General features: G+C 40.1%; 1 protein-coding gene across 1 annotated transcript in view; it reads right to left on the bottom strand.

Annotated features, from left to right (window-relative positions):
* RNGTT (RNA guanylyltransferase and 5'-phosphatase) overlaps window positions 1-23,475 on the bottom strand; it is a 241,097-nt gene extending 217,622 nt beyond the window's left edge. The window contains exons 1-4 of the mRNA XM_005889293.3: window positions 23,209-23,475; window positions 10,445-10,554; window positions 2,496-2,599; window positions 2,318-2,406 (exon numbers count right to left, since the gene is read on the bottom strand). Coding sequence (XP_005889355.1) covers window positions 2,318-2,406; window positions 2,496-2,599; window positions 10,445-10,554; window positions 23,209-23,272 — 367 coding nt within the window. The 5' untranslated portion in view covers window positions 23,273-23,475. The remainder of the gene's footprint in view (window positions 1-2,317; window positions 2,407-2,495; window positions 2,600-10,444; window positions 10,555-23,208) is intronic.
* Between the last annotated feature and the right edge of the window lie 234 nt (window positions 23,476-23,709).

The following is a 23,709-nucleotide window of genomic DNA, read 5'->3' as shown; positions in this document are numbered from 1 at the left end:
GCAGTGATTTTGGAGCCCAAGAAAATTAAGTCTGTCACTGTTTCCATGGTTTCCCCATCTATTTGCCATGAAGTGATGGGACTGGATGCTATGATCTTAATTTTTTGAAGCTGACTTTTAAGCCAGCTTTTTCACTCTCCTCTTTCCCTTTCATCAAGAGGTTCTTTAGTTCCTCTTCTTTTTCTGCCATTAGAGTAGTATCATCTGCATATCTCAGGTTGTTGATATTTCTCCCAGCAATCTTGATACCAGCTTGTGATTCATTTAGCCCAGCATTTTGAATGATGTACTCTGCATATAAGTTAAATAAGCAGGATGACAATACTTGACGTATTGTCAGTAGGATGACAGTCTTGACGTACTCCTTTCCCAATTTTGAACCAGTCCATTGTTCCATGTCTGGTTCTAACTGTTGCTTCTTGACCTGCATACAGGTTTCTCAGCAGGGAGGTAAGGTAGTCTGGTGTTCCCATCCCTTTAAGAATTTTCCACAGTTTGTTGTGATTCATACAGTTAAAGGCTTTAGCCTAGTCAATGAAGCAGAAATAGACTTTTCTGGAATTCCCTTGCTTTTCCTATGATCCAAAGGATGTTGGCAATTTGATCTCTGGTTCCTCTGCCTTTTCCAAATCCAACTTGTACATCTAGCTTGAAAGATTTTGAGCAGCATTACCTTGTTAGATGTAAAAAAGTATTACAACTGTACAGTAGTTTGAACATTCTTTGGCATTGCCTTTCTTTGGGATTGGAATGAAAACTGACCTTTTCTAATCCTGTGGCCATTGCCAAGTTTTCCAAATTTGCTGACGTACTGAACACAGCACTTTAACAGCATCATCTTTTAGGATTTTAAATGGTTCAGCTGGAATTCCATCACCTTCATTAACTAGTTCGTAGTAATGCTTCCTAAGGCCCCTCCAAGAGTACAACTGGTCAATTTATCAATTTGAGAGTATTAATGTTTCTGAAATCATGACACCTGATTCCAGACATTAAGTCTTCTTGAATTCTTCAAGTACATTTAGCATTTACCCCTATAATAGCTTATCTCAAATGAAAAGAGCTTTTAATTGTTCAAATAAATGTTCAATATATTGTTCAATGCTATTTTAGGCTGTGAATCTTCTAGCTGTATCCTAAATATATGCATACCTGTTACATATATTCATGTGAATGTGTAAACATAAACACATATACATACCGTAATACTATGTCATGTAGTCCCATACTATTGTTCTTCTATTAGATAAACTGCATACTGTATAATATAAATGATCGGCTTCCATCAGATATGCTGTTTCCAGGGGTTTTTTTTATTACAAAGGAAGATGTGATAAAATTTCTTTCACATAAATCTTTATGTGCATCTATGACTACTTCCTTTAAATAAATTCTTAGATGTGGCCTCGATGAGTCAAAGTATATGAACACTTTTTAGGATCAATAGAAATCACCAAAATGGCCCTCCAGAGAGGCTATATCAATTAACACCTTAATTAACAATGTATCAGTACATCCATTTTATCCAATCCTTGACATTATGATTTTTTTTATATCTTTGCAAATTTGACTGCAGAAGGTAACAACATACATTTTAATTTGTATTTCTTATTAACAAGGGAGAATGAAACTTTTTTCATGTTTCTTGGCTATCTGTATTGCATTTCCATTGTTTTCCATATTTTTCTATGGATGAATGCCTCTTTGGCCTGAAGAATTATAGAATCCTTTCATAAGAATATCCATTTTTTTATCTCATCATATATGCCTCAACTATTGCTCTCAACTTGTCAAATGGCATTTTGCTCTGTTTTGGTTATTTTATAACACAGAAATTTTTTTCACTTTTACGTGGTCAATCTAGAAACCAGTGTTACACCTAATTAAGAGATTTGGACCTTGGTTCAGAAACATTACAAACTTGGCTTAAACAGTTATTAGACGTTTGAACAAGGAAAAACTACTTAATTTCTCTGAGACTCAGTTTTCCTATTTGTAAAATAGGGATACAGCCACATACCACAGGGAGTTGTTATAAGGATTACAATCATTCATTCCTTCATTCATTCATTTACAGTTTCCCACCAAGTCTGCCAGGCAAATAACATCCTCGTCACTACCATAATATTATCATGAATAGACAACATTTTAATTTTTAATAACAGTTCTCAACAGACTATTACTTTAATAAACACTTCTTGGTAATTCCTTTAAAAAGAAAAAAAAAATTTCTGTATCAACCCATTTGGAAAAAGAGCATAGAAACCCAATCACAAAATAAGATATTCAACAGTGGCTAAAGTAAAGCCAAACATACCAATAAGTTCAGGTGGGTTTCTTTCATTAAACCGCTCACACAGACGAATAAATGTCTCAGTATTCTCCGTTGTAGGGCACTCGCCATGTCTAGAAATACAGAAACATTTTGTTTCTAAGTAGAGATGACAAATTTCAGCAAAGGTTTCAATATTAAAGACTCTTAATACATGACTTACCCTTTACACTGAAGTTTTATATATTTGATTCCTTCTTTTTCTATGTCATTTCTGTCATAGAATCTTGAAGTATTTGTCAGGTCTACCAACAAGCCCATTTTAACCTTAGGCAAAAGGAAAGAAAGATTTCCTAGTAACTGAATCTGTTCCAAATTAAGTTGACTGAATGGCAATATTCTGGGCCAGTTCATTCATCTACACTGAAGGAGAGTTTATGTTCACGCTGTCAACATATTAACAATGAATGTATCACTTATCCAAGTCTTATTTGAGACACAGAACTTAGGCACTGAATGAAATAAATTAATCCCAAACAAATGATGAAACAAGAATATGAGCAAAAAAAAAAAAAAAGAATATAAGCAAAACAGATTCCACTTCAACATTACAAATACAAATACAAATACAAATACTAAAAAGCAAATACTGATGTAGTTTTCTACGTCTGTCACTCCACCCATGATTTATTAGAAGTAGCTACAACAGGTGGAGAAGGCAATGGCACCCCACTCCAATACACTTGCCTGGAAAATCCCATGGATGGAGGAGCCTGGTAGGCTGCAGTCCATGGGGTCGCCAAGAGTCGGGCACAACTGAGCAACTTCACTTTCACTTTTCACTTTCATGCATTGGAGAAGGAAATGGCAACCCACTCCAGTGTTCTTGCCTGGAGAATCCCAGGGACGGGGGAGCCTGGTGGGCTGCCGTCTACGGGATCGCACAGAGTCGGACACAACTGAAGCAACTTAGCAGCAGCAGCAGCAGCTACAACAGGGACAGCATTTATCTGAAATACACCCAAACTCAAGCTCCAAAAGCACCCAAGAATTGATGCTTTTGAACTATGGTGTTGAAGAAGACTCCTGAGAGTCCCTTGGACTACAAGGAGATCCAACCAGTCCATCCTAAAGGAAATCAGTCCTGAGTATTCATTGGAAGGACTAATGCTGAAGCTGAAACTCCAATACTTCGGCCACCTGATGCAAAGAGCTGACTCATTTGAAAAGACCCTGATGCTGGGAAAGATTCAAGGCAGGAGGTTGGGGACGACAGAGGATGAGATGGTTGGACAGCATCACCGACTCAATGGACATGAGTTTGAGTAAATTTTGGGAGTTGGTGATGGACAGGGAGGCCTGGTGTGCTGCGGTCCATGGGGTCGCAAAAAGTTGGACACGACTGAGCGACTGAACTGAACTGAACAAGCTCCAGACACACATCAACTCAGCATTCCAGCACCAATCATCAAAGTGAGTACGCAGGGGAAGAGCATGTACAGTCAAAATGCCCTTGGGCTTCCCTGGTGGCTCCGCAGTAAAGAATCCACCTGCCAATGCAGAGACACCAGTTCGAACCCTGATCTGGGCAGTATTGTCAAATGAGTATTAAATTTTCTCAAGTTATACTGTATGGAAAATGTTATCAATATAGATATCCTAGAAATTATATGCAGTTTCTAATATTCTGGTATGTACTGAATTATGTTATTAGTCATAACGCTAGTTACTATCTCAAAGTGTTACATATCACAGCAAAGTAATCAAGTTACTTTGGACTGTCATCAGATTTTAAGCATGCCATTTTAAGCCTTTTTGTCATTATAGACAGCTCTGGTTTCTCTCTGATGCGTTTTCAAAAATACCACCTCTTCAAGATTTACAGAAAGGACTTTCTAAGATTAAATTAAAATTAACTAGATAAACAAATTTTGTTATTAACAGTAAGCTGGTATCAGACTGGAATTTGTTTTTTTCTGTTAAGAGAACACAGTTTTCTTGGAATGCGTGTTTGAAAACAGACTGTGAATTTCTTTGTTTTTAAGTGATTTATATATGTTTTTAAAATCTTTTGTTACTTTGGTAAAGTATATAAATATTACTTCACAATGATCTATGAAGATTGTGGCACCCACAGATAAAATTCATTTTGATTCTACAAAAAATTAACCCCTCCTTGTCAGCCTTTTTCTATCCTGATGTCCTTAGGACCCAGTAAGAGTTTACTTCTAAATCAAGGAATTTAAAATGATTAAACAATAGCTGTAAATTAAACAGCTGGGGCTATGGGAAATTCAAGATGGCTGCTTGGCTTTTCCCAGCTCCCTGACAAACCTTATTTTTTACTTGATGGGATAAAGCCTTCACTGGCTGCAGGGTTAAAGCCCTCACAAAAAAATTTTTATGTTTCACTGAATATTAAATTCTAGTTTTGCTAATTGAGATCTACGTTGACCAAGACTCACTTCCCAGACTCAGTTCCCAGACAGTTCCTCGCTGTTATGTTTTATTGCTAAAAAGTTTAATTGAATTATCCTAAAGCTTATCACAGTAATCTGTCTTTGGATGGACATCAGACACCTCATGAGCTATAACCAAGGGACATAAAATTCATGTATCTATCAATGAACCATATGCTAATTGGAACTTATGGCAAAAACGACAAGACAAAGGAATGTCCCTGGGTTTCTGGATTAGGAAATTTCCAGAGGCCAGAAAGAATTATACTAAGAGTAGTCAATTTGCTTAATTATATGCAGTACATGAGGCTCTAAAACAAAAAAAGTTAACAGAATGTCATTCTACAAAACATTAACAAAACAAGACTCTTGGTTGGTAGCCAATGGATTAACCACAGCTTTGACTTTGTGGGCACACCAAAAATGTGGCAATGTGGGAGAAAAAGCAATATACAGGTGGGCTCAAAATCAAGGTATTTCCTTTACTATGGATCTCATTAAATATTTTACAATGTCCAATTTATCAATATATTGAACACAGACACTTACCACAGCTAGTCAAAGGACAATTGGCATGTGGCAAGCTGCCTGGGCAAATATGGCAAATTGATTATACTGATCATTAATTTGAGATGAAGGATGTCAATATGTGGGTACTGCTATGGATACCTATTCTGGATATTTAGTGGCCATTCCCTTCAAGAAAGCCAATCAGACTAATACTATTAAAACAGAGGCAATAATTATATTATGGCGTTCCATTTCAAATTCAGAGGGACAATGGATAAGTTAATATAAGAGTTTGCCCAGGAATATAATATACAATGGATCTTTCATATTCCTTATTATCTTCAAGCTACTGGTTGGATTGAAAGAATGAATGGTTTGCTTAAACAGCAATTAATCAAACTTCGAGAGGGCTCTTATAAAAACTGGAGAACTTTAAATACTTCCCTCAATATTTTAAATAATAGAACTATTAGAGAATCAGAAACTCCTTTGATGAGAAAAACGATTCCAAATTTACAGATTCATAAAATAGATTTCTATCCTGAAACAACTGAATATTGGGAAATTAGCCCAGGAGCACTAGCTCTTTTCCAAGCTACTCCTGAGACTACCGGATTGGATTTATACTCTTTATCTGAACAGAGAGTCACAAAAAGAATGACATGTGCTATTTCAACTGGTATTGGAATCAAAATGCCTCCCAGGCACTTTGGGTTAATTAAGGAATGCTCCTATTAAGCATTAAAAGGAATCTGTGTCCACGCAGTAGTTACAGACCCAGACTACCAAGGAGAAATCCAAATAATTTTACAAAATGAAGGAAAGGATGAAAGGATGATCTATTTATTAATAAACATGATAGAACTGCCCGACTCCTGATTTTCCCACGTGTAAGTGGTAAGTACAAAATGAGAAGAACCTCCCACCCTACTAACAGTCAGAGACGATGGAGGGTTTGGGTATACAAATGAAACACATGCAACTAGAGCTGAAGTCTGGGTGACGCAACCTAACAGTCCTCCCACATTTGCTGATGTGGCTGCACAAGAGAAGGATAACACCATGTTAACTGACGATCCCCGGACAAGAATGGCAATATGTGCTGTTAACACATAGTGCTATGCTCATGAACAGACTGTTCTTGGAAGCCTGACTGTAATGAGGATTGTCATTCATACCTCAACCTTCAAGGATATCCTACAATTAAAAGAAAAATATGAAGAAAACTATTGGGGAATCTTCAGCTAGAGAAACATAAGCCAGACCTGAACTCAGGGTAACTTCATGTGCCCAGAAAAAAAGGCCTTTTCTTTCTTAACTCTGACTTTCTATGTACAAAAGATTATACACAGCACTGGTAAGGATATAGCTCAAGTCTTAAATGGATGCTTGCAACACTAAACCCACATGAACTTAATGTATGACAAAGACTTTTAATAGTTGTTTAATGACTCAGTAATATTTCAGCTGCCGTTGTTTAGTCGCTGAGTCATGTCTGACCCCGTGGACTATAGCCTGCCAGGCTCTTCTGTCCATGGGATTTCCCAGGCAAGAATACTGAAGTGGGTTGCCGTTTCCTCCTCCAGGGGATCTTTCTGATCCAGCGATCTTTCCCACCCAGGGATTGCCTGCATTAGCAGGAGGATTCTTTACCACTACGCCACCAGGGAAATTCAACATTTCAGCTACACCGAACTAAATCCTAACCCGCCATGTGTGATTGGACTCTGTTTGTTCTATACAGCTGTTATATTACCTTGCTCAGAAGGATAAGGTCCAAGGAATTTTAATGTCTGCTAATGCATATGCTAAAGAATCTCTTGATGAGGGTGAAGGAGATGCAAAAAGCCAACTGAAAACCAAATATTAAAAAAACTAAGATCATGGCATCCGGCCCCATTACTACACGGCAAATAGAAAGGGAAAAGGTGGAAGCACTGCTTCTAGATGAAGTCTTTGCCAAACACAAAGATTTGAATGCCATAATACAGCTTCTCACAAGTTAGAATTAGAACCCATATTGTTTGTCTCTAGGTCCAAAATAAGAAGTCAATGAAAAGTGGGAATGAGCAAGAAAATGTGAATTATCTAAATATATATGAATACTTTAGCTAAGAAAACCAGGAAACTGTATTATGTGACTTAGCTGCACTGAGTCCATGTATATGTACATGTGTAAATGTGTGTCTGTATGTGTGATTATGTCTGTGTGAATAATGTGTTTGTGTTTTTTAATGTATCTGCCTATATACACATATACTCATATTATATATACATAATCATTTTTCCTTATAGATTCCCAATCCATGAAATAAGGATAATAACCGTATCCACATCATACAGCTGTGAGATTTAAATAAAGCCCTCACTCTGTGCCAAGCACTATTCTATGCTTTACATGCACTAATTTTACTTGCAAATGAGGAAACTGAAACATGAAGAAATTAGGTAACTTGACCACAAAGCTGTAAGTGGCAAACTAGAATTCAAATCCAGGAGAACTGGTTTCTAAGCCCAAGCTCTTTAAAATGCTCCACCTAGGAATATTTAATGCTCTACAAATGTTAACTATGACTTTCAAAAATGTATATTAATAATGAAGATAAAAATTAAAAGTTTATAAGCAAGCTAAAATAATAGATATAAAATGAAGACCCAAACTACACCAAAAACAGGGGTAAGTAACAGGTTATCAAAAACTAAGTGCCATGTTTACTATCCTGTAACAGGAAACTTGCATGTAATGGGCACCAGCATTTGCTGAATGTACTAACTGTTGTTCAGTCACTAAGTCATGTCCAACTCTTTGCAACCCCATGAACTGCAGCACGCCAGTCTTCCCTGTCCTTCACCATCTCTCAGAGCTTGCTCAAACTCATGTCCATTGAGTCTGTGATGCCATTCAACCATCTCATCCTCTGTCACCCCCTTCTCTTCTTGCCCTCTATCTTTCCCAGCATCAGGGTCTTTTCAAATGAGTCAGCTCTTCTCATTAGGTGGCCAAAGTATTGGAGCTTCACCTTCAGCATGAGTCCTTCCAATGAATATTAAGGATTGATTTTCTTTAGGATTCACTGGTTTCATCTCCTAGCAGCCCAAGGGACTCTCAAGAGTCTTCTCCAACACCATAGTTCAAAAGCATCAATTCTTTGGCGCTCAAGTCTTCTTTATGGTCCAACTCTCACATTCATACATGACTACTGGAAAAACCATAGCTTTAACTGTATGAACCTTTGGTGGCAAACTAATGTCTCTGCTTTTTAGTACACTGTCTAGGTTTTTCATAACTATTCTTCCAAGGAGCATTCAATAAAGACCACCACTTAAAAGAGTAACAATGGTAGGTGTTATGGGTTGCATTATGCCCCCTAAAAACATATTCAAGTCCTAACTCCCAGTACCTATGAATATAACCTTATTTGAAAGAAGGTTATAGGGTCTTTGCAAATATAATCAAGACAAGGGCATACAGGGGAATTCGCTGGCAATTCAGCAGTTAGGACTCCAAGCTTCCACTGCAGGTTCAATTCCTGGTCATGAAACTAAGATCCTGCAAGTCACATGGTGTGGCCAAAAAAATATTAATTAAATGAGGTCATACTGGATTAGGGTGTCCTTATAAGTGAAAAATTTGGACACTGACACACACAAGGAGGAGACAGAGACAGCTAAAGGAGCTGCAAGCCTAGGAATACTGAGGCCTGCTGGCCATCACTGGCAGCTAGGAGAAAAGAATGGAAGAGATTCTCCTCCAAGACTCCAGGAAAAGCCAACCTCTCCAGCATCTTGCTGTGGAACTTCTAGCCTCCAGAACTGTTAGAGGATAAGTGTCTGCTGTTTTAAGCCACCCAGTTTCTGGTAATTTGTCAAAGTAGCCCTGCTGTTGGTGTGTCAGCTGCTCAGTTGTGTCTGACTCTTTGCAATCCCATGTACTGCAGCCCATCAGGTTCCTCTGTCCATGGAATTTTCCAGGCAAGAATACTAGTGTTGCTTGCCATTCCCTTCTCCTGACCCAGGGAATCTTCCTGACCCAGGGATCGAACCCAGGTCTCCTAAATTGCAGGTACGTTCTTTACCATCTGAGCCACCAGGAAAGCCCCAGAAGCTAATATAATCAGTGTGATGTCAGAATAACATAAAAAATCACAACATTTTATTTAGAAAAATAGTTTGTCATTTTTCCGTAAAACTAACCACGTGCTCAACAATCTTAGTCTTGGGTATTTGTCCCAGAAAAATGAAAACTTAACATTCACATAAATACCTGTACATAAACTTTCACAGGAACTTGGTTCACAATACCCTACAACTGGAAACAACTCAAAGTGGCTAAACGGTTACTTAACCATTCAGTGGGAGGAGAATGGTTAAACTCTGGCACAGCTATACAACTGAATACTATTCAGCAATAAATATGAGCACAACTCTCATCGATTCATGCAAAAACCTGGAGGACCTCAGCAGCATCATGCTTAGTGAAAAAAAAGTGTATCCCAGGGGCTTCCCTAGTAGCTCAGTGGTAAAGAATCCACCTGCCAACACAGGAGACATGGATTCAACCCCACATGCTACAAGCAACTAAGCCCGTGAGCAACAACTGACCTGTGCTCGAGCACCTAGTAACCGCAACTGCTGAAGCCCACACGCCTAGAGCCACAACAAGAGAAGCCACCGCAGTGAGGCCCACATTCCACAACAAACAGCAGCCTCCAGTCCCTGCAACTAGAGGAGGCTTGAGTGCAGCAAGGAAGACCCAGCACAGCCAAAAATAAATTGAAAACAAATTTTTTTTAAAGTGTTTCGTGAAAGGTCACAAACTGTTTCATTCCATTTATATAACATTCACAAAATGACAAAACTAGAGAGATAGAGACCAAGTCAGCAGGTCGAACTGCACAGAACTTTACACACATAAACACACTGAATGCACATACACACTGGTTAAAACTAACTTACAGGTCTACAGTCCAGTCAACAATACTGTACCAAGGTCAATTTCCTGCTTTTGATATTATACTACAACCACATAAGATGTCACCATTGGGAAAAACTGAGACAAGGGTTCATACACTCTTTGTACAATTTTTGCAACTTGCTCGAGTTAATTATTTCAAAGTAAAAAGTTTTATTTTAGAAAGCCACCTAAAAAACAAAAAAGGGATAAAGTATGTTAAATCAATATCAAAAATGTTTTGCTTCTTACCTTCAGACTCTTCAGATAATTTGAAAGCATACTAGGATGGAATCGATTTTCTTCAGCAACTTGACTGTCATATCTTGGTCCTAACATTGTTTTCAGAGGTAAGAATCTTCCTAAATAACATGAAGATAGGTTATAATTTTCATTAACGAAAATGTTCTGGATTAAAACTCTATAATTAGCAATTCTCAAAATCACCTTCTTACAATATTTTTAATGGAATTGTTCATAAAATACTCTCAACCTATACTATACTGTGGGCAGGAATCCCTTAGAAGAAATGGAGTAGTCATCATGGTCAACAGAAGAGTCCAAAATGCAGTACTTGGATGCAATCTCAAAAACGACAGAATGACATCTGTTAGTTTCCAAGGCAAACCATTCAATATCACGGTAATCCAAGCCTATGCCCCCATCAGTAACGCTGAAGAGGCTGAAGTTGAACAGTTCTGTGAAGACCTACAAGACCTTTTAGAACTAACACCCAAAAAAGATGTCCTTTCATTATAGGGGACTGGAATGCAAAAGTAGGAAGTCAAGAAACACATGGAGTAACAGGCAAATTTGGCCTTGGAGTACGGAATGAAGCGGGGCAAAGGCTAATAGAGTTTTGGGAAGAGAATGCACTGGTCATAGCAAACACCCTCTTCCAACAACATAAGAGAAGACTCTACACTTGGACATCACCAGATGGTCAACACCAAAATCAGACTGATTATATTCTTTGCAGCCAAAGATGGAGAAGCTCTATACAGTCAGCAAAAACAAGACCGGGAGCTAACTATGGCTCAGATCATGAGCTCCTTATTACCAAATTCAGACTGAAATTGAAGAAAGTAGGGAAAACTACTACACCATTCAGGTATGACCTAAATCAAATCCCTTATGGTTATACAGTGGAAGTGAGAAATAGATTTAAGGGACTAGATCTGACAGAGTGCCTGATGAACTATGAACTGAGGTTTGAGACATTGTACAGGAGACAGGGATCAAGACCATCCCCATGGAAAAGAAATGCAAAAAAGCAAAATGGCTGTCTGAGGACACCTTACAAATAACTGTGAAAAGAAGAGAAGTGAAAAGCAAAGGAGAAAAGGAAAGATACAAGCATCTGAATGCAGAGTTCCAAAGAATAGCAAGAAGAGATAAGAAAGCCTTCCACAGTGATCAGTGCAAAGAAATAGAGGAAAACAACAGAATGGGAAAGACTAGAGATCTCTTCAAGAAAATCAGAGATACCAAGGGAACATTTCATGCAAAGATGGGCTCAATAAAGGACAGAAATGGTATGGACCTAACAGAAGCAAAAGATATTAAGAAGAGGTGGCAAGAATACACAGAAGAAATGTACAAAAAAGAGCTTCACAACCCAGATAATCACGATGGTGTCATCACTCACCTAGAGCCAGATATCCTGGAATGTGAAGTCAAGTGGGCCTTAGAAAGTATCACTACGAACAAGCTAGTGGAGGTGATGGAATTCCAGTTGAGCTCTTTCAAATCCTGAAAGATGATGCTGTGAAAGTGCTGCACTCAATATGCCAGCAAATTTGGAAAACTCAGCAGTGGCCACAGGACTGGAAAAGGTCAGTTTTCATTCCAATCCCAAAGAAAGGCAATGCCAAAGAATGCCCAAACTACTGCACAATTGCACTCATCTCACACTCTAGTAAAGTAATGCTCAAAATTCTCCAAGCCAGGCTTCAGCAATATGTAAACCGTGAACTTCCCGATGTTCAAGCTGGTTTTAGAAAAGTCAGAGGAACCAGAGATCAAATTGCCAACATCCACTGGATCGAAAAAGCAAGAGAGTTCCAGAAAAACATCTATTTCTGCTTTATTAACTATGCCAAAGCCTTTGACTGTGTGGATCACAATAAACTGTGGAAAATTCTTAAGGAGATGGAAATATCAGACCACCTGACCTGCCTCTTGAGAAACCTATATGCAGGTCAGGAAGCAACAGTTAGAACTGGACATGGAACAACAGACTGGTTCCAAATAGGAAAAGGAGTATGTCAAGGCTGTATATTGTCACCCTGCTTATTTAACTTATATGCAGAGTACATCATGGGAAACCCTGGGCTGGAAGAAGCACAAGCTGGAATTTAGATTGCCAGGTGAAATATCAATAACCTCAGATATGCAGATGACACCACCCTTATGGCAGAAAGTGAAGAGTAACTAAAAAGCCTCTTGATGAAAGAGGAGAGTGAAAAAGCTGGCTTAAAGCTCAACATTCAGAAAACTAAGATCATGGCATCTGGTCCCATCACTTCATGGCAGATAGATGGGGAAACAGTGAAAACAGTGTCAGACTTTATTTGGGGGGGCTCCAAAATCACCGCAGATGGTGACTGCAGCCATGAAATTAAAAGACGCTTACTCCTTGGAAGCAAAGTTAAGACCAACCTAGATAGCATATTCAAAAGCAGAGACATTACTTTGCCAACAAAGGTCCGTCTAGTCAACACTGTGGTTTTTCCAGTGGTCATGTATGGATGCAAGAGTTGGACTGTGAAGAAAGCTGAGCGCCAAAGAATTGATGCTTTTCAACTGTGGTTTTGGAGAAGACTCTTGAGAGTCCCTTGGACTGCAAGGAGATCCAACCAGTTCATCCTAAAGGAGATCAGTCCTGGGTGTTCATTGGAGGGACTGATGCTGAAGCTGAAACCCCAATATTTTGACCACCTCATGCGAAGAGTTGACTCATTGGAAAAGACCCTGATGCTGGGAGGGGTTAGGGGCAGGAGGAGAAGGGGACGCCAGAGGATGAGATGGCTGGATGGCATCACCGACTCGATGGACAAGAGTTTGAGTAAGCTCCGGGAGCTGGTGATGGACAGGGAGGCCTGGCGTGCTGCAATTCATGGGGTCGCAAAGAGTCGGACACAACTGAGCGACTGAACTGAACTGAACTGATACTATACTTTCAAAGGGCACTATACTGGAACTTTTAAGGACAACATATATTCTAGAAATCGACAATCAAATATAACAGCAAAAGAAATTACCAGTAAATGGAATGTCCAGAAAGATGTTCAGAAAGTTCTAACCCACTATATTACAAAGTTACTGCCTTAAAACCTTTAAAGATATAGTACTAGAAAACTGATAATGAAGTAAATTAAATCAATTCTTTGATATTCCTATTAAGCTTTTTTAATATGAAATTGGAACTTCTGATGCCGAGCAGGGCCTTGTGGAGCTCTTGGGCATGGAGGCCTTTTTGTCCCCCATTCTTTAAAGGCAAGACTCAGAGCCTCCATGATCAAGATGGTGATCAGAGGAGGAGCAGCAAGGAAACCACCTGAGGCAAGATTAAGGGGAACAGAAAGGCTCATCAAGATGAGGAGACCACCTAGCACCCTGCACACACCCTAATCCTGTCAGCAACCCCACCCTTTTGAAACTTGAAGGAATGAAGACTGTTACTGCCTTGATAATTACCACATACCCCTATCCCATCTCTTCATAGGAAATAGATGGGCAAACAGTGTCAGACTTTATCTTTTTGGGCTCCAAAATCACTGCAGATGGTGACTGCAGCCATGAAATTAAAAGATGCTTACTCCTTGGAAGGAAAGTTATGACCAACCTAGATAGCATATTCAAAAGCAGAGACATTACTTTGCCAACAAAGGTCCGTCTAGTCAAGGCTATGGTTTTTCCAGTGGTCATGTATGGATGTGAGAGTTGGACTGTGAAGAAAGCTGAGCGCCAAAAAATTGATGTTTTTGAACTGTGGTGTTGGAGAAGACTCTTAAGAGTCCCTTGGACTGCAAGGAGATCCAACCAGTCCATTCTCACCCAGGGAGGTCAGTCCTGGGTGTTCTTTGGAAGGAATGATGCTAAAGCTGAAACTCCAGTACTTTGGCCACCTCATGCGAAGACCTGACTCATTGAAAAAGACTCTGATGCTGGGAGGGATTGGGGGCAGGAGGAAAAGGGGATGACAATGAGAATGAGATGACTCGATGGACCTGAGTTTGAGTGAACTCCAGGAGATGGTGATGCACAGGGAGGCCTGGCGTGCTATGATTCATGGGGTCGCAGAGAGTCGGACATGACTGAGCGACTGAACTGAACTGAACTGAACCTGTCTGACTGTTAAATCTAACCTTTCCCTATTCAGGGAAGGGGGACACAGTTTTTTAGGTGCTAGCCTACTAAGTTCCCCATTTGCCTGGCAAAATAGTAACGCCACTCTTTCCTTCTCCTCCATAACTCTGTCTCCATATTTCTGTTTGGCACTGGTGCACAGACAGCCAAGATTTTGGCAACACTTTCTCCGTTTTACAGACCTTATCCTACATCCCAGAAGAAGAATCAGGATGAGAAGCATACTAACCAAAATCACTCACCAAACAACTATCAGTGATTCTAATTTCAGCAAAACTAACTTTTTGGCCTTTTTTTTCCCTGAATCACCGTGTAAACATAGGGGAAGTTATAAAATCAATTTTTAAATCATCTATTTTAGCTGATTTATATTATAAAATCACTAATTATAAACATCTACCTAAAATCATATCTAACAGAAGTCTTAACATGTATCCATAGACTTTAGCCAAAACAAATAAAAAGATCATTTTTTTTTCTATTTTTATTTTCCACAAAGAGTTGGATATGACTTAGCAACTGAACATTTTCTACAAAACAACTCAAGATCAACAGTAACCTCCATGTTGCTAAGTCCAATGGTCAACTCTCAGTTCTCAAAAACTGACCATTTTTTAACTCAGAGGGAGTTCCTGAATCTCTTTCTTCACAAGGCTTCCAGGACACTACATCCTCCCATTTCTCCCCTCTGTCCTCTCCTTCTCAGTCTCCTTTACTAGCGCCTCCTTATCGCCCTGGCCCCTCTATGTTTTGTCCCAGGGCTCAGTCTTTGTACCTCCTTTCTTTCTACACTCTCTGCCTTGGTGTCTCATTCGGTCTCACAGGTTTAAAAGCCATCAAGGGACTAATGACTCACAAACGTGTAACTCTGTGCCAAATGTCTCCCTTAACTCTAAAATCAAATATCAAATCACTGACCCGACTTACTAGTCTCTGCTGCTGCTGCTAAGTCGCTTCAGTTGTGTCCAACTCTGTGCGACCCCATAGATGGCAGCCCACCAGGCTCCCCGTCCCTGGGATTCTCCAGGCAAGAACACTGGAGTGGGTTGCCATTTCTTTCTCCAATGCGATGTCTAACAGATGTCTCAGACTTGGTATCCAAATCTGAGCTCTCAATTTTCAAACTCCTCTTAAGGTCCTCCCCATCTCAGCAAATGTAACACCCTTTTTTTCTTTAACAGTTTAGGCCAAAAGCTGTGGCATTATCCTTGATCCATCTCTTTCTTACACACCCCACATTCAACCATCAGCAAATCCTATCAGATCTGTCTTCAACATACATCCAGAATCTGACCACTTCTACCACCTCACCTAGATTATTATACTTCATCTAGTTTATTTACTAGATATTTATTAAGTGCCTATTATGTAACAGGCATTATTCTAGATGCATGGAATATATTAGTGAAAAGAACTTAAAAAAAAAAAAAAAAGATAAAAATCCCTGCCCTCATGAAGCGTAATTTCTATTGAGTAAACCACAAACAAGAAACATAATAAATAATAATAAGGTATGTTAGAAGTTTCATCCCACTAAACCTGTCTTTTCATTGTCATCTCAGAGATCTCATCCTATTTGCTCTACATACCCTTAACCTCTGTGCTTGTCCCTTACTGCTCAGCCACACTCTCCTGACAAAAACCCAGACCAAGATAAACCCAACCATCTGATTTCTTTGGGCCTACCCCTGTGCAGCTCGACTCCTAGAGAAAAATCTCAGATGGGTGACAATATAAATTATAATCACCAATTTCGAAGGCAATCTTCTGTTTCACATCTTTTTCTCATTTTTAAAATATACTAAGCTCCTCTACCCCCTTTTTCAACTGATGGCTCCATGTTATACATTACTGAAAAGAAAAGGCAAAAAGAAGCAACTTCTTATGTTTAACACATACCAGACACCATTTAAAACACTTTATATAGATTTATTAATTTACTCCTAACATCTGATGGACAGCGAGGCCTGGCGTGCTGCAGTCCATGGGGTTGCAAAGAGTCGGACACGACTGAGAGACTGAACTGAACTAAACATAAACATACATAATGTTATTATCCCCATTTTACAGATGAGGAAATCAAGACAAGAGAGATTAAATAACTTGGAAACTGTCACACTTCTAGTAAATGAGAGAATAGTGATTCAAACCTAGGTGATCTGGACATGGAGTCCACAAATATAACTGCTATTCAACAGCACCTCTCCACCACTGGGCAAAAACTTGCCTCACTTTTATAGTTATAAACCTTTCTGTCCATTTTCTCTTTCATTTTCTTGAGTCCATTTTCTCTTTCATCCTCTGTCTTTCCTCCCATTAAAGGCAAATCCCTTCCCTCTGCTCTGGATTCCTTTCCATTTTGCCTTCAAAAAGACATCAACCTTTCCTCCCTTCCGCGTGGTTACCAACTTTTCTAATATTTTACGTCTTAGCAGTATCTCATACATCTGACTCTTCCTTCCTTCCTGAAAAATTCTCTTGGCTTCCATAACACTAGACTCATTTAGTTTGAGGAGTTGCTTGTCAGAGAAACTAGCATAACTTATCCTGACTAACCAAATACCATGCTTTTAAAAACTGTCTTTATGCTAATGATCCTTAAATGTACATCTACAACTCGAACTTGTTTGAATTCCAAACCATATATCCAGCTGTGTACTCAACATCTCTACCTGTGCAGTCAGGATCTTAACAACCTGCCTTCCACTCCCTCCCCCAACAAGCCCTAACGGTACCAATCATCCAACTGCATAAGGACGAAGTTTTTACTTTCTTCCTCTCATTCTAAATCCAACAATCCAAGTCTTGTCTATCTTCCCTCTTTGTTGTTGTTGTCGTTTAGTGGCAGGTCGTGCCCCATTCTTCTGTGATCCCATGGATTGGGATCTTCCAAGTAAGAATACCGGGGTGGGCCACCATCTTCTTTCTCCAGGGGATCTTCCCAACTCAGGGATCAAACCCTCATCTCCTGCATTGCAGGTACATTCTTTTACTGCTGAGCAACTGGGGAAGTTCATCTTCCCCTTTAATTTTCTCCAATCAGCCTGTGCACACTCAGTTGCTTCCGTCATGTCCAACTCTTTGCAACCCTATGGACCGTAGCCCACCTTTGTCCCTGGGATTCTCCAGGCAAGAATACTGGAGTGGGTTGGCATGACTCCTCCAAGGGATCTTCCCAACCCAGGGATTGAACCCACATCTCCTGCACTACAGGCATATTCTTTGCTGCTAAGCCAACAAGGAAGCCAACTACTCCAACTCTACTTCTAAACCATCACCATTCTTTCACCCAGACTGCCATGAAAGTTCCTAAATAGTCTCCTCACTCTCATTCTTGTCTCTTTCATAAAACACAGAGCAATCAAAGTGAGCTTCTTTAAACTGCAGTCAAATCATCTCACCCCAGTGCTTAAGAAATGGCAATGGTTTGCCAGTGCACTTTGAAAGTATATAAATATTAAAATCCCTTATTACACCCTAAAGCCTTTAGGACTTGGCTCAAACACTCCATCCTCATATCCATGCTGCTGCTGCTGCTGCTACTGCTGCTAAGTCACTTCAGTCGTGTCCGACTCTGTGTGACCCTGTAGACAGCAGCCCACCAGGCTCCCCCGTCCCTGGGATTCTCCAGGCAAGAACACTGGAGTGGGTTGCCATTTCCTTCTCCAATGCATGAAAGTGAAAAGTGAAAGTGAAGTCACTCAGTCGTGTCCGACTCTTGGAGACCCCATGGACTGCAGCCCACCAGGCTCCTCCATCCATGGGATTTTCCAGGCAAAAGTACTGGAGTGGGGTGCCATTGCCTTCACCCCTCATATCCATATCCTCACTTTAAGGCTGATATCTCTCCATCATCATTCTATCCTAACAGAAAGCTTTAAAATAAAAACAAAACAACAAAAAAAAACCAAAAACCCAACAATATATCTAGCATACTTTTTTTGGGGTTAGCCTGTGCAACTTGTGGGATCTTCATTCCCCTGACTAGAGATCAAAACCCAGCCCTCGGCAGTCAGAGGAGGACCACCAGAGAATTCCATCTAGCAAACTTCTCGGAGAAGGCAATGGCACCCCACTCCAGTACTCTTGCCTGGAAAATCCATGGACAGAGGAGCCTGGTAGGCTGCAGTCCATGGGGTCTCGAAGAGTCGGACATGACTGAGCGACTTCCCTTTCACTTTTCACTTTCATGCATTGGAGAAGGAAATGGCAACCCACTCCAGTGTTCTTGCCTGGAGAATCCCAGGGACGGAGGAGCCTGGTGGGCTGCCGTCTATGGGGTCACACAGGGTCAGACATGACTGAAGTGACTTAGCAGCAGCAGCAGCAGCAGCAAACTTCTACTTATTCAAGATAACTCACACACACTTCCTCTGGGAAGTCTTCCCTGAACCCTTTCTTCTTCCCTAACCTCAAACAAAGAATTGGGTTTATCCTCTAGTATCTCATACAGAGAAGGCAATGGCACTCCACTCCAGTACTCTTGCCTGGAAAATCCCATGGGCGGAGGAGCCTGGTAGGCTGCAGTCCATGGAGTCGCTAAGAGTCGGACATGATTGAGCAACTTCCCTTTCACTTTTCACTTTCATACATTGGAGAAGGAAATGGCAACCCACTCCAGTGTTCTTGCCTGGAGATTCAGAGGGACGGGGGAGCCTGGTGGGCTGCTGTCTATGGGATCGCACAGGGTCGGACACAACTAAAGTGACTTAGCAGCAGTATCTCATAATATTCTATAATAGAGTCATTACTGTACTTGTTATAACAAAACTTTGTTTAAAAATGATGATTTACTACTTCCAAGAAACTATATGCTTTTAAGTTGAGGGACTATATCTTAATCATCTCCCAAGTCCCAAAAACTAGCACAAAGTATACACAAATATTTGCTAAGTAAAATGACTTCAAAGTCACCAATATTCTCATAAAACTATCATATTTATAGTCCCACAGTTAGTTCCCAGGAAGTTCTTTACACATAGTATATATAAACTGTTATGTTGAATAATCTGCCTTTAAGAAATGAGAAGCTAGTTTTATTCAAAGTGTTCACCTAAAATCCATCACTCAGAAGGAGAAAAAAAAAGAATTCTTCAGAAGTTCCTTCAGAAAAGCCTCAGAAGGAGAAAGGGCCTATCTCCAAGAGCTCTCTCACTGGAAGTCTGGTTTAAGTAGAAAAAGGAACTTCAGTGGGGAACAAATTGTTTTTATAATTAGTGCCATCTTCTTCCTGATTCAGAAAAATTATGAACTTGCATAGTACTAATAAGAGATGGACAAGGAAGCCTGGCGTGCTACAGTCCATGGGGTCGCTAAGAGTCAGACATAACTGAGCAACTGAACTCAACAAGGCATCCTAACGTTTACAATGAGAAAATTTAGCCATCATATTTTCCTAAATGTGCAAAATATCAAAGAAATTATACAATAAGCATGGATTCTTTTTCTAATGAGAAAAAAGAGGAAGAAAAGAGGAGGCAGAAATTGGGAATATGAATGATTCCTTACTTTTCTCTAAAGCTTGCAATAATGTAGCTAGCATTTCTCGTTCCACTACTATAAAACACTGCCAACCCTGCATCATCTAAAATACACAATGTGTCATGAACGCTTCTAAGGTAAATTCAGAGAGATTTAAGACTTTTATGTTGTATTCCCTTTACTTTTTAACAAGGGTCACAAGCCAAAGCAGACCTGATTACCAGTAAAGATCCAGTTGGTTGCCAGGAGGCCTGGGGTTCTGTCCAGGGCCCACAGCTGCTCAGATGAGGTGAGTTTAGTGACTCAGTGAGCACAATAACTAAAAGTCTAGCTTTTGGGGGTTAAAATACTCCAATACAATAAAAAGGAAAACTTTTTTATTCCTGACCCTTCATCTCCAGGAGAGGGAAAAAGAAAAGAAAAGCACACAACTCTTATTTCTTAGAGTGATAAAGCTGTCTGGGGCTTGCACTTCACTGGCTGCTGTCCACCCCCAGTCAGTACATACATGTGTCCCTTTATCTACCAAGAAGTCAGTATCCTGATATTTGTCATTGCCATGAGCAGACTACATTAAAATTCTGACTTTTAAGCTGTTTTTCTAATTCCAAATAAAAAATAATTCTCTTTTGACAAGATCTTCTTTATGATTTTGTTTTCCTCACAAATAAATGTAGCTGGTAACTCTAATAATAAAGCATCCAGAAACATGTGCCAAGTTAAAAAAGAAGTCAGACATCTAAGTTCAGAGGTTTCTTCATAACTCTATAGCGGGGGAAAATGTAAAAAAAAAAAAAAGATTCAATACTAAGTTAGAGATAACAAGGGAAAAAAGTCAAAATGTCTGAAGAGTAAGACCTATAAAGAAAAGTGTAAAGAACTGTAATCAATTCATCTAAAGAAAGTACAATGACTATCAACTACAAGTGAAAATGCCTATAAAAATGGTTAGAACATAAAGAAAATTATTTCATTTTTGTTAAGGAAAACCATTTCCTCACCCTAAGACTTATTTAGATTATCTTTCAATAACACTTTTATCCATCATTTATATGGTTTTACTGACTGAAGATTTAACATAAAATGTGAAGAAAAGCTGACAAACCAGAAGAATCAGAAAACATGAATTAAAAAATGACTACAGAATCTTCTCTTCCAACCATTTAAAATAACTAGGCAGACATACTAAAGATGTGTATATAATTAATAAGCATGCATAGTTCACTACAAAATCCTTTAATTTTGTTTCAAAACATCTTCTAGAAAAAGCATTAGGTTGATGTTAGTTAAACTTTAAAATTTTAATTCTTCAAAAGAAACAACAAAAGAGAATGAAAAGGCAAGCCACAAACTGGAGAAAAGACTTTGAGAAGTATATGAAGTTCCAATACTTTGGCCATCTGATGCAAGGAGCCAACTCACTGGAAAAGACCCTGATGCTGGGAAAGACTGAGGGCAAGAGGAGAAGGGATAACAGAGGATGAGATGGTTGGATAGCATCACCGACTCATTGGATGTGAGTTTGAGCAAACTCCAGGAGATTGAGAAGGACAGGGAAACCTGGCGTGCTGCAGTTCAAGGGGTTGCTAAGAGTTGGACATGACTTAGCAATTGAACAACAAAAAAAAGATTTGTATTTACAACATATAAAGAACAATAACAACTCAAAAATAAAACCACCCAATTTTAAAAATCAGCAAAGGAACTTCCCTGGTGACCCAGTGGCTAAGACTCTGAGTTCCCAATGCAGGGGTCCTAGGTTGGATCCCTGGCTAGGGAACTAGATCCTACATTCTGCAACTAAGAGTTTCCACATGCCCCATCTTACGATCTCCAGTGCCGCACAAAGATCATAGATCCCAAGTGCTGCAACTAAGACCCTGCACAGTCAAATAAATAAAAATAAATATTTTTTAAATCAGCAAAAGATTTGGACATTTCGTAAAAGAAGATATTTCCAAGAAGCACATGAAAAGATGCTCAACATCAAACCACAATAAGACAGTACTAAGCCCCTATTGGGGCTTCCCTGAGAGCTCAGTTGGTAAAGAACAGGTAATATTAAAAAGACTGATCAAATCAAGTGTTAGGATATGGAGCGAAGAAAAATCCTCATACTGATAGTCAGGAATGCAAAATGTTATGACTTTGAAAAGAGTTTGGCAGTTTTTTGAAATGTTAAACGTACACCTACTGTATGATCCATCCCTCTCCTAAAGATTTACACAGGGGAAAAGAAAACATATGCCCATACAAAGAACTGCACATTAATGTTCATAGTAAGTTAGTATGCAACAGCCAAAAACTGAAAACCCAAAGGACCATCAACGAATGAATGAATAAACAAATCTAATTTAAACCGGTGTAGCTGTAACAATAGACTATTACTTGGCAGTAATAAGGGATGAGTTAATAATACACACAAGCACACGTATAAATCTCAAAATAATAATGCTGAGTGAAAGATGCCAGAGATCGTCCCCAAAAGAGAGTATGTTTCCATTTATTTTAAAAATTATACAAAATGCAAACTAAATCTATAGTGACAGAGAGCAGATCACCGGTTGCCTGCAGAGGGAGGGATTATCAAGAGCTGGAGGAAACCTGAAGAGGTGATGATTATGTTTACTATCTGTGTTTCATAGGGGGTGTGCGGAAGTCAAAATTTACCCAACGGTACACTTTTAAATTTAAAGTCTGTTGGGTCAAACTCAAAGATGAAAAAGTCCTCAAAAGTCATTCTTTAAAAAAAAAAAAAGATTTTAAAAAACTAAGCAAAACAAAAACCTCCAGTCTCGGTGTGGATCAATTTCACCGCTGGGAACTGCCCTTCCTCTTCTTAAGCCTTCCTTCATCTCAAGACCGACAGACACCCTTCCGAGAACCCTGAAAGGTTTACAAAACTCTTGACTAAGCTTCAAAGTACTGCCCCTTGAGTTCTTGCGTCCTCAGTTCCTGCCACACAGAAACCTCCTATCTACCTTCCTGTTCGCAACATTTAGCCTTAACAAGTGCCCCTATTCCCTCCAGTCCAGATTCCCAAACAAGCTTCATCGGACCAAGCATATCTCGGTCCTGAAACACCACTACCGAAAGCTGCACGCCCTCAGCCCACTCTCGGACCCGCCCGTGCGCGGGGACTCGAACACCCCGGTCCCGGTTACCTGCCACCGGCTGGCCGCGCCGCGGACAGTTTAGCCACCGCGGCGGGATCTTGTTGTGAGCCATGTCTTGGGGCCGCGCACAGCCGCCCCTCCACCAACGCTCGGCCTAGCCGCCGCCTCCTCGCGGTCCGCTCTGAACCACAGGTCTGAGGTACCCGAATCCCGGACGGCGTCCGAACCCTAGCCGCTCGGACGCGGGTAATGTCAGCGGCAGCGCGCCACTTCCATTCAGGCTCAACTCTAGGCGAGCCCACAATGCACCGCCACTTCCGCCCCCAAAGGCCCCACCCACTTCTTTCCGAGGTCAGAGGTGAAAAAGAGACGCCGGCGGAGGGATGGGAAGGAGTTAAGGCCAAGGCGAGTGGAAGGGGCGGGTCTTCCCTCGCCCCGCCCCGCCCAAATCTCGGCCAGCTCTGTGGGCGACTTTGCACATGCTCGGCTGCTATAGTGGGAGAAGGCAATGGCACCCCACTCTGGTACTCTTGCCTGGAAAATCCCATG

Source organism: Bos mutus, chromosome 9 (assembly GCF_027580195.1).
Source record: "Bos mutus isolate GX-2022 chromosome 9, NWIPB_WYAK_1.1, whole genome shotgun sequence".
Classification (NCBI taxonomy): domain Eukaryota; kingdom Metazoa; phylum Chordata; class Mammalia; order Artiodactyla; family Bovidae; genus Bos; species Bos mutus.
This window is presented reverse-complemented; position numbering and strand designations above follow the sequence as displayed.